General features: G+C 37.9%; 1 protein-coding gene across 1 annotated transcript in view; it reads right to left on the bottom strand.

Moving 5' to 3' along the window:
* dnah5 (dynein, axonemal, heavy chain 5) overlaps positions 1-13,013 on the bottom strand; it is a 251,509-nt gene that overhangs the window by 92,274 nt on the left and 146,222 nt on the right. Inside the window, exons 73-74 of the mRNA XM_062062242.1 lie at positions 10,793-10,948; positions 2,186-2,368 (exon numbers count right to left, since the gene is read on the bottom strand). Coding sequence (XP_061918226.1) covers positions 2,186-2,368; positions 10,793-10,948 — 339 coding nt within the window. The remainder of the gene's footprint in view (positions 1-2,185; positions 2,369-10,792; positions 10,949-13,013) is intronic.

The raw sequence follows: 13,013 nt of genomic DNA on the forward strand, positions 1-13,013 counted from the left end.
TTTTTTTATAAAAAGTTTCTCGTGGCCACGAGAAAGTTTCTCGTGGCCACGAGATACTTTCTCGTGGCCACGAGATACTTTCTCGTGGCCACGAGATACATGTCTAAAAAAAAAAAAATTCCCATGTCCCTTTAGGGGCTCCGTAGTTTATTTGCTCTAGCCTGGACTTTTATTAAAAACATGGAGGATTACATATGTAAAATAAAACCGTTTTCTAAACTGGACTTTCAATCGAAGCAGGAGGTAATAATTAAAGGTATACCAACGCCGGAGCTAAAAGGTTTGCTTTTGACTTCGGGACAGAAGACCCGTTCTTTTCAAACGGCGTGGTACACACGCAAAGGCTGTCCAGCAAGAAAGGTAAGACCATAATAATGTTTTTTTTATTAAATGTGCTTTTTTGTGTGCTACAGTTGTGTAAAGAATGCTGGTATAAGCTTTTAAACATAACCCGTTAACTCTGCCAATCACATGGTGAATAAGATACTATTTAGGGTTCATATGTTTGTAAATCTGACTGTGATGATGCAGTGCCTCACCTGACATTAACCTCACCGCACGCCACTGATTGAACGCATCATGATAACATAACTGACCTTCATCAGATGCTCATAATTAATCATTTTGAGCATTTGACGTTGGTATTTATTCAGTAATTGTTGATTACTGAGTAGATATAGATTGAATTAGAATACAATTCAATGCAGCCTCTCTATGGGTGCATACTGTAGCACTGTCCGACAGTAGGAAAGTCACTGTTGCTCTATAATCAACTGGCGACTTGACTTGACTAGATGACAGCTAACGCCTGTCAAAGGTAATGTTACAGACATTAAATGAATGAACAAGTAGGCTAACTGTTTCAACTCTCAGTAGTTTTACTCTATCACCAAAAATGTTTTGATGTGCAGGGCCCCTGCTGTGCTGCTCCTAATTCTGTTCTCACTATTTGGGGGGTATCATTTGGGGGGTATCCTAATATGCTGGAGTTCACTTAATGCAGACACTTAAAGCAAACAATACCAGTTTACTTTTAAGTAATATAGAATTTTATCACAGCTGTTTATCTATGTTATAGAGGTATGTACTTAGTCATAGAATTGGCACCCAATGTTATTTAAAAGTATGTGTTTTGAATCAAGAATTGTTTTAAATCAAGAAATATGTAATCGAATATTCACATCCCTGATTTTATGTACCGTATTTTTCGGACTATAAGTCGCTCCAGAGTATAAGTCGCACCGGCCGAAAATGCATAATAAACAAGGAAAAAAACATATAAGTCGCACTGGAGTATAAGTCGCATTTTTTGGGGAAATGTATTTAATAAAACCCAACACCAAGAATAGACATTTGAAAGGCAATTTAAAATAAATAAATAAATGATAAATGATAAATGGGTTATACTTGTATAGCGCTTTTCTACCTTCAAGGTACTCAAAGCGCTTTGACAGTATTTCCACATTCACCCATTCACACACACATTCACACACTGATGGCGGGAGCTGCCATGCAAGGCGCTTACCAGCAGCCATCAGAGGCAAAGGGTGAAGTGTCTTGCCCAAGGACACAACGGACGTGACTAGGAAGGTAGAAGGTGGGAATTGAACCCCAGTAACCAGCAACACTCCGATTGCTGGCACAGCCACTCTACCAACTTCGCCAGAATAGTGAACGACAGGCTGAATAAGTGTACGTTATATGAGGCATAAATAACCAACTGAGAAAGTGCCTGGTATGTTAACGTAACATATTATGGTAAGAGTCATTCAAATAACTATAACATATAGAACATGCTATACGTTTACCAAACAATCTGTCACTCCTAATCGCTAAATCCGATGAAATCTTATACGTCTAGTCTCTTACGTGAATGAGCTAAATAATATTATTTGATATTTTACGGTAGTGTGTTAATAATTTCACACATAAGTCGCTCCTGAGTATAAGTCGCACCCCCGGCCAAACTATGAAAAAAACTGTGACTTATAGTCAGAAAAATACGGTATATATTTCACCTCAACTTGGTCATTTGATAAGAAGCTCGCCTGCTGAAAAAGGGCACCCGTGCGCTAAATGGATTGTGCACCCTATTTTGCTCAAAAGACGCAATCTTACTAAATAAGTAATAAACCCAATACAACAAATTTACAAAGCATATCATAGAAATGTTAAAATTAGCCACCTGTTTTTCTTTAAGGATGACTCGGCCCAGAAGCTGGTCCTCTAGTCCTCCGATCGTTACAGTGAAGTCAATAATGGAGGTGCGGGCGCTGATCTCAGGTGTGTATGCTGGATTAGGCATCTTGGTGGTCACATACAGTCTGAAGCCCTTCATGACGTCCACCTCTTTGTCCCCAATTTTCACCTGCAGAAAAGCAGATGATTTACTGCTTTACAACATCCACAACAGCATACTACTGCGTCAAAATGTCATAAAAGGTTCAACATTTGCTTGATAAATTGATGTGTGTGTATTTTATATGTAATTAACGGTAACGAAAAATGTGGATTGAAATAAAGTGGACATATGATTAGAGATTGGAATTGAAAACCGGTTCTTGTTCAGAAACGGTTCCCAGTGTATTAATTATTTGTAATTGCCTGTCAAATTTTCAAACGATTCCCTTAACGATTCCTGCAGGCGGGCATGATGTCATTAAGCATACTTGCCAACCTTGAGACCTCCGAATTCGGGAGATTGGGGGGTGGGGGGCGAGGTTAAGGGGGGAGGAGTATATTTATAGCTAGAATTTACTGAAATAAAAGTATTTCTTATACATAAATATACAGTATATATATATATATATATATATATATATATATATATATATATATATATATATATATATATATATATATATATATATATATATATATATATATATAAATATATATATATACATAAAATACAAACTAAACTGTACTGTACTTGCTGCTTACTTAAAAAAAAATAACACTTACCCTTCACTATTTGAGTAGCCTTTGTTCTGCCATTTGAGTACTGGCGAGCGATCTATGAATCCGGGAACATATGCTTCACGGATTTGTGGAAAACATCCGCAAATTAGAACGGGATGTTGCTTGCAAGGTGGCCCATAACACTGCGTTGCCGCCGCCTTGTGCTTCTCTGACCGTTCATGAGTGACCTTATCCATTCGGTCACCGTGTTATGGGTTGTAGATAAATTGATGGATAACGGAGACACATGTAATAGTCTCCTTTTCAGGTGAGAGGACGCTAAAGGCAGTGCCTTTAAGGCACGCCCCCAATATTGATTGTCCGGCTAGAAATGTTGGACATTACTACTTGCCGTAGTTTTGAAGCAATGCATGATGGGAATCCGGATGTTGTGTGTCAGTGTATTAACGTGCCGGCTGGCAGGGGCGCCGCTAGGGATTTTGGGCCCCATGAAAATAATCTTTACAGGGCCCCCTGTATTATAATTTTATCATCATTAGGGGCCTCTCTGGGCCCCCCTCCATCATGGGCCCCTAGAATCCGTCTCCTTTAACCCCCCCTTTTCGGCGCCCCTGCCGGCTAGTATAAACACACACTGAGAAATTGCTCCGTGCCTGCCTACTTTATGGGTTATAGATAAACCTATGGATAACGGAGAAATATATAATAGTCTCCTTTTCAGGTGAGAGACGACGCTAAAGGCAGTGTCTTTAAGGCACGCCCACAATATAGTTGTCCGGCTGGAAATCGGGAGAAATTCGGGAGAATGGTTGTCCCAGGAGATTTTCGGGAGAGGCACTGAAATTCGGGAGTCTCCCGGAAAATTCAGGAGGGTTGGCAAGTATGTCATTAAGCAATGTACATAGTGATGTCAGACAGCAACATGGCGCCCAGGCGGCTTGAACATTTCAAACTTTGGCTACATTTTACAAGAAAAGATTGCAACAGAGCTTAGGGAGGGATATATTTCACATTGGACCCAATACGGTACCGATTCCCAGTACCTGGAAATCGATACCGGTACTCAACGGTACTAATTGTTGGTATTTTTGTGTGTGTTACTATACATTGTTTTTAGTAATAAAATCTAATTTTTTTTTTGTTTTATTTTTATTAATTTATTTACTTCTGTCCATTTGCAATATAATGTTTTATTATTACATTTCTGAGTCAGTTTCTTTGTTGGCATTGAATATTGCAACATTACCTAAGGCACTTTGGCCGAGTCCACTCTCAGTGCTGGAGTGATGGCCATGTGTTAGTATTAGGGATGTAACGATATGAAAATTTGTATTACGGTTATTGTGACCAAAATTAGCACCGTTATTATAATCGCAATATTGTTTTAAAAAAAGTACTTATACACACACACTGAAATGTTTATATTGTTTTTAAATAACTTAAATACATATACTGTTATAAAATCCACTATTTTGTTAGTATTAAGGATGTAACGATATGAAAATGTGTATTACGGTTATTGTGACCAAAATTAGCATCATTATTATAATCGCAATATTGATTTTAAAAAAGTACTTATACACACACACTGAAATTGTTATATTGTTTTTAAATAACTTAAATACACATACTGTTAAAATCCACTATTTTGCATGTGTTGTGTTTATGTTTTACTGATAGTGTTTGAGTCCTAGTATTTTATCTGTTTTGATGGCTAAACTTTTATTTTTTTTAATATTGGTTTGTACTTTAGCAGTTTAAGATGTATTTAATTGAAAAGTATGTTACAAATAAAATGTATTATTGTTCTGGTGGGCTTTCTTCTCTTTGGTTGTACTACTCTTTTCAGCAGAATTGAACGCACCATAAAGGTACCTCCGTTTCGCATTTCTCCGATCGATCATTCTGTGCCATGACAGCACAGTTTGTCGGTTCATTGTGTACAATTGAAAATCTTAGTCACTCAGACAACAATGTGTTTATTTAAGTTTAGATTGAGGTATGTTGTTTCTAATTGGGGAAGGACGGTAATGTCTCTTATTTTCATGTTTGCATTTGATATACTGAGCTAGTGCCAGTCAGACATGAGTTAATCAAAGTTCAATTTTTAATCATGGTATGTCCATCAACCTAATTTAAAATTGTAATACTTACAGTCAAAAGTTTTACTGCAGCTTTAATTGTTACCGTTTATCGGTACATCCCTAGTTAGAGCCGGCTAACTCTGCTGCTGGATGGTACGTCACGTCCAACCCAGGTACCATGGCATTGGATTTTACGTGAATCGGTGCCCGGTAGGACCGGGGGGATTTGGTTGGTGCGAAAAAAGTACAGGATTTGGTGCCCATCCCTAACAGCGCAACTTGTAATAAATGCAGGGTTGCTATTTCATCAAAAGGAGGACATAAAAGCAATATGCTGAACATTTGAACACCCAGAATGCAATATCTATAAATGGATATTGCATTTGAACCGCTCCGATCACATCCCAGCAGCAGTAACGTAGAAATAGAAATGAATGCCTTCTTATTTAGATGAGCATGATGGGAGACCGATTCTGACTGGTTCCGAGGCGAGAAGTAATAGCTCTTGTTCTCGTCTACGGTACTCCTTTCCTTTCACCGCGGCATGGAAGTGTACACTCAGTCCAAGATAGGCGAATGTCAACGAGCAGTGACTCAGTATGTGGTCACAGCACCCATTTGCCACAGTAGAGACTCCTGATTTTCGATAGGTGAATGTTCAGTTGGAGTTAGAGAAAAGTTGCATGTCATTGAGTTTCACCTGTGTAATATTACACAGGTGAAACTCAAACAATTTGAATATCGTGTAAAAGTCCATACATGTCAGCAATTCAACTTCGAATGTGACACTAATATCCATCCATCCATCCATTTCCTACCGCTTGTTGATATTAAATCATTGCATGCAAAGTGAGGTACTGTATGTCAGTCCTTTATTACAATTTTGACGATTATAGCTTACAGTTTTTGAAAATCTACATTTTCAGAGATTTTCAATTAAATGTTTTCATAAGCTGTAAGCCATAATCATTAAAATTATATCAAGGCTTGAAATATCTTATATTGCATGTTATGAGCCAATGTCATATATTAGTTTCACCTTGTAAATCTAAACAATATTCAAATGTTTTGAGTTTCACCAATATAATTTGTAGGGAGATGACAAAAATTCTTAACATTTTGAAAATGTTACTAAATGTTACATTCTTGTGTCATTTCCACATATGCTTTATTTTGTTAACTTTACGGAATAATATTTATTTCTTATATTTATTTAAAATAAGTTATTTATTTCTATGCTGTATCTCTTAAGACCTCACTGTTGCTTTGTAAGGCATTTTGCATGTCGCCTTTTTGTCCAAACTTAACAAAATTGATGCTAATCCACCTTTTTGCGCTCGTTTTTCCAAAAAAGGAATCGGTTAAAGAACCGAATCCTTAAGCAGAACCGAAAATGAAATCGGAATCAGAAAAATCGGATCAAATCCCATCTCTACCTATGATGATTTTAATCTACATTTAACTACTTCCTTGTAGTCTAATAATATGTATTGCTTATACTTTAGTGCAAATTTTGCATACATTAAATTTGCATCACTTTTGTAAACCGTTTTTTGAGTCTGTCTGCAAGATGTTCGATTCTGCAAGCGTTTCAAGATTGGAAATTAAACCACGCCCCAACCTCTCTAAAAGTATCAGAATGTATTTTTTGAAAATGTACACAGTTTAACTATATACATTGAAGTAGTCACCAATATTTTTTTTTCTGACACGGTAAAATGTAAATTTTATAAACATTATATATATTGGCCTGGTCACAACATTAGGTACACCTGCACACGCACCGAGCGATTCAGAGAGTGCATATAAAAAGTTGCTTTTACCAGCAATTATGTCACTGCATGCTATATGTCAGTGTTCTTATGCTCATGCCGAGATTAGATGAAAATAATACTTGATCCTAACTTTGTTGTGTGTTTTCTCCTAGCCTGACTGAGAGCTTTACTTGGGGCCTGATCTACTAATGGGTACTATTAGTGGGCATGTTGAGTGTGATCTACTACGACTGTGTGCAAATGAGAAATGGTGCAGACCCATCCATCCCATCCATTTTCTACCGCTTATTCCCTTTCGGGTAGCGGGGGGCGCTGGAGCCTATCTCAGCTACAATCGGGCGGAAGGCGGGGTACACCCTGGACAAGTCGCCACCTCATCGCAGGGCCAACACAGATAGACAGACAACATTCACACTCACATTCAAACACTAGGGCCAATTTAGTGTTGCCAATCAACCTATCCCCAGGTGCATGTCTTTGGAGGTAGGAGGAAGCCGGAGTACCCGGAGGGAACCCACGCAGTCACGGGGAGAACATGCAAACTCCACACAGAAAGATCCCGAGCCCGGGATTGAACCCCAGACTACTCAGTACCTTTGTATTGTGAGGGAGATGCACTAACCCCTCTTCCACCGTGCTGCCCATGGTGCAGACCATCTTATTTAAATTAGGTTTTTGCACGTACTAAACGGGGCTTCACCACAGAGGCACTCAATCATTTACTGCATAATTATGTTATCATGCTCCTACCTGTGGAGTTTTGCTATGTTTTCAAATAAGTAGCAGACATGGACAACTTTTCTATGGGCATTTTAGAAGCAGTCCTGCAATGCATCTACATGAATGGGAGAGGCTGCAGCATTGACTGCGTATGTGAAAGAAATATACAAAAAAATGCATATTGGGAGAAGTTTTTTTCACATAGTGGATACGTTATTAATAATCATGTATTCTATATAAAAAAAACTAACATTGAAAAACCACCAGCAGACAAAAAAACGTGTCAATTAAATGTGTTTTAATCAACCCCATAAGTCACCCAACAGCTGTACAATTATAAAATAATATTGCTGTATAGACAATATGTCTGATATTTGCATTTTTGACAGTCCATATATGTTGACAAGCATATGCAGGACAAAGCTGCTGTGCAATATGGGTCAGAAGCCTGGACCACCTACAGCAGGCATTTAAAGGCACTCGAGACCTACTATCATAGATGTCTCAGGAAAATTCTGAGGATCAGCTGGGAGGACCGACGCACAAACACCAGCATCCTGGAGGAGGCTGGCTTGCCCACCATCATTGCCACGATTGCCCAAAACCAACTCAGATGGACGGGCCATGTAGTCCGCATGCCTGACTCTCGCCTCCCAAAACAAGTCCTTTATTCCCAGCTTGTTGAAGGGAAACGGGCCCCGGGAGGTCAAAAGAAGAGATTTAAGGATAACATAAAGGCAAACCTGACAAAGTGTCGCATAGACCTTAAGTCTTGGGAAGTCAAGGCAACAGACAGGACGATGTGGAGAAACCTTGTCCGTGAGGGTGCCGCGCAATATAATGACGACCTCCGCCATGCTGCACAAGACAAGCGCAGACTAAGAAAGGAGAGAGCATCCACCAAACAGGCCCAACCCAAACCCACCACCACTACATTCCCTTGCCCACATTGCCCCAGAATAATCGGGTCCAGAATCGGCCTCTACGCCCACCTGAAGACCCACAAGGACCAGGAAGGAGGACAGTCATACTCGACCACGAGTGACCGCCGATGATGAATATCCTCCTTTCTCACAGCTTTGTGTGTAACTGTTTGCACATACTTTTCAGACGTGCTGAATAAAGACGTAAAATAGCGTTCGCAGTTGAGTTGTATTCCTGATTAATTGAACAGCATATGCAAAACAATTATATTTCCAACTTCTCCTCCCAATATTGCGGGCGTTCTAATGATCAGCATATGTTTTGCATATACATGGACGCTCAATAAAGAGACGTGATTCCTTATGCACACATTTAGTAGATGAGTTTTGCGTGTGGTATCAAGTTTGCATGTGTTTTAGCACATGCAAATATTTTAGTAGATCAGGCCCATCATTTCTAAAATGCATCCACCTCACTATGATGTCACAACGTAGTCAGACTGCCAAGCCCCACAAACAGAGGCATCCAAAACTGTGAAAGCTCACGACATGCATGAACCTTATGCTTTTATACTTTTGCATTGTTTACCACAAGTATCCAACATTGTAACAACATGTACAAGTCAGAAAATACGAAATTCATTATGGGTCCCTTTAACCATTTCTGGTTTTGTGGTTATCATCACACTTTTCCCTATTTGCAGTCACTAGTACCATACAAAAGTCACAAAGCACAGCAAACCATTTTTTTCAGAAAATATTGATTTGGCTTCAAATATTTGGGGAACAAATTTAACATTAGAGGTTCTAGTGTATTTGACTCCAAAGTAACCATGTATTTATGTATCATAGCCAGCCACAAATACACTTAATCATAAATCACATTTATTTGCTTAATGTATGGTCACACTTTCCATGAATGGTGATTGCTTGTATTTACTGGTAGTGTTGAACTATTTAGCTGTCGGTTCATTGCAAACTACTGTGAGATAACACAACAAAATTGAGGAGGGTTTGTTTGTAGCCTAAAAGTACAGAGATCTACAGTTATTAGAATTAAAGCACATAAGTAGAAAATAACTACACATGCAGACAGAAAACAACCCAGGTGAACTTAATGGACTTCAGTTTAGAAGATAACAACCGATATAGAATAAAACACTGTCACATTTGTCATGACGGTCATGCTTCTCCAGGCCACAAGTCTAAATTAACAATTAAACTGTCCAGCAGGATGAAGGTGTCCTGTTTGCAGCTGCTCAAAGGCATGTTGTGTGCATGTACATTCAATAAGTGTGTGCATGTGAGTATATTTGCTCTAAACAGCATTTAATTATTCATGGAAGTATAACTTCTAATTATCCACCTGCCTGTTTGTCCCTGGAGCCGTCGGTCACAGACACCTTTCCATCCTAGTCGAGCCAGGATATTAATAGAAATTAAGACTTTTTATGAAAGGATGGAAGGGGAGAGCACAGGCAAGCACAGACACCATTAATCGTGTATTTAATTAGCTCACTAAGAGATTAATAGCTAAAAGTGTTTGCTAGATTTCATGCAGTTTTTCCTTTTGCTCCTTAAGCAGCGAGTCTGTTGTATGGTGTATTCAATATGTGCATGGCATGTTAGTATTGTGTGCGTAACCGGGGAGTCATGTTGCAGTGAATAAAAAAGATCAGCCAAAGCCAGAGATGTAATAATGACAGAGGATAGGCTGCAAGCAGACATGTGCATTGAAAGTCTTATAGTGGTATGGACAGGTTTCTGGAGGTGAACCTATGTTTGAGGAATTGCGAGGAAAACATTCATCAATCTCTCACTGAAATAAACAGGAGAGTAATTCAAGTTTAAGGTTTTCTAAACAAAGAAAGGTCAACTCTGTTTATGTTATGTAAACATTTGAGTGAGTGTGTCAAATGTTTTTGGAAACCAATTTATTTATCCCACAAACCCGTTTGGCCTCTTTTATTGTCATGCATTGTTTTTTTTGTATTTCATGCAATGAATAAAATACACTTTCAAAGCAGGCCTTATAATTATCATTTTGAAGAGAAAATGCTACAACATGAGACTCAATCACACCATGTTTTGTAGCTCTCCAATATGTGAATCCAACACCAGTAGGGCTTTAAAGGAAATTAGACAGCAAACATATTGAGACGTACAGTAAAATATTGCATTATTTACTAGATATTTGTGTTGGTATAATTGGCCACAGATGTTAAACCATTAGATGGATAAGAAAACAAAGAATAATAATATGTTGCAGCTTTTAAAAAAACAGCCAAGGTCACTGCTTTTACTGGCAAGGTAAATACTGTACCTATGACAATAAAACCAGGCCACATTGGTTGATTCCAGTTCTTACCTTGTAAGTAGATCCGGTTTTAATGAAGTTTTTCTCAAGAACGTTATCGAGAGCAGGGTCCAATTCCTCCCCTACATCCTCAATCAACAGGGGACGCCCTAGAGACAAACTGTCCTCCAGGTGGTTCTTGAAGTACTTGTGATTCAATGAAGTGATCTAAGAAGATGAGGACATATTAAGTAAATACATCACCATTTCACCTGAGCAGTAACCCTTGGTACAAAGGCTGACCTCAGTCTGCACAAATATATCTTTTTGAGATAAGCTGCCTTTTACTTTTTTTGATAACAATGTTAATTTAATGAGGCCTCACTGTGTCTATGTTGAACCTTTACTTAAACAAATAATGTATTAAAACCCCGTCATAGAAATGAAATGTTTAAAAATATTCTAAATATCCCAATATCAACATGAAGACAATATCATCAAGACTTATCAAAATCAAATCAAAATACCCTATGCTAAACGACATCTGCAAACTATAAAATTGTGTGTACTATTAATGGCCGTGCACGAACTGCGAGTGTGAAATTTTAGTCTTGATAAATGACACTGCATGTGCTAAATAACATATTTGCACTTTCTCCTCCCAGTATTGAGGGTGTTCTGATAATCAGCATATATTATGCATAGTCATGAAGACAGACACGGTAAATGGATTGCACTCCTTATTTTGCTCATTTAAGAGACACAATCCTCTGCGTTCAAGCTTAGTAAATCAGCTTTACGCGTGCCATCAAGTTTGTATATGTTTTAATACATGTAAACCTTTGGTAGATCAGGCCCTTAATATAATTACATTTCAGTCACAGCTTTTGGAACAAAACAACAACTGAACAAAAGTGGATGAAAATCAGTAGTGTTTTGGTCGTGTGTCATGCAACATAGAATGCAACTTCTGTGTTCAAACCAGTGCACACTTCACCAACATGATGACTAAATGTGCTGAAAGCCAATAACTTTTGCATTTTTTCTTGATTACTGTAATTTCCGGACTATCAGCTGTTACTTTTTTCCAACACTTTGCACCCTGAGTCTTATAAAACGGTGCAGATAATTTATGGATTTTTTTTTGCTAATGACCATAATTATTTTGCACTCAATAGTTTTCATTAAACTGAAATGGTGTGTTATTGTTTGTGCAACTGCGCCATCTTTTGGAGGAGTTTGCTTACTGCAGTTTTGCGGGTTGAAAATGCCTAAAACCGGAAGGAAAACAGCCCCTAGCGTTAATGCCAAAAAGGATTCTTCATTCATCCCTCCAAGCAATGTTTGTAAGTTTCACAATTTGAGTAAAACAATTCATACTTCCTAAACCGTCCCATGTGTGATGTCTGTAGAAGTGTTTTCATGCATATTTGTATGTGCTATCGTCATGTAGTGAAGCTAGCATCATTACCATTAGCTGATATGCTACAACATTTGCAAGTGTTTCTGTTTATATTAATAATTTACATTGGCATTATTTTTGTCTTGTTTCAGTTTCACAAATTACTCTACTAATTTCACCAAAACGTCACAGTGGAGTTATTGAGTCTGTTAAGCTGACTAGAGCGCTAGCTTCCGCAGCTAGTGGGTCCATGGCGATGACTTCTGTTTTGTTTGACAAGCCGTTTTACTGTTGTGTTACAGACACCATTTGGTAACAATTAAGATATGTAAATAAATAAACACAAAATATTTCTGTGTAAATATCTCATTTCACAACGTATATATTAGGGGTGTGGGAAAAAATCGATTCGAATTCGAATCGCGATTCTCACGTTGTGCGATTCAGAATCGATTCGAATTCGAATCGCGATTCTCACGTTGTGCGATTCAGAATCAAATCTCATTTTTAAAAAATCTATGTATTTATTTATTTTTTAATGTACTGTATTTTTATTTTTTTTTAATTAATCAATCCAACAAAACAATACACAGCAATATCATAACAATGTAATCCAATTCCAAAACCAAACCCGACCCAGCAACACTCAGAACTGCAATAAACAGAGCAATTGAGAGGAGACACAAACGCGACACAGAACAAACCAAAAGTAGTGAAACAAAAATGAATATTATCACAACAGTATCAATATTAGTTACAATTTCAACATAGCAGTGATTAAAAATCCCTCATTGACATTATCATTAGACATTTATAAAAAAATAAAAAATAAAAAAGAACAATAGTGTCACAGTGGCTTACACTTGCATCGCATCTCATAAGCTTGACAAC

This window comes from Entelurus aequoreus, linkage group LG11 (genome assembly GCF_033978785.1).
Source record: "Entelurus aequoreus isolate RoL-2023_Sb linkage group LG11, RoL_Eaeq_v1.1, whole genome shotgun sequence".
Taxonomy (NCBI): domain Eukaryota; kingdom Metazoa; phylum Chordata; class Actinopteri; order Syngnathiformes; family Syngnathidae; genus Entelurus; species Entelurus aequoreus.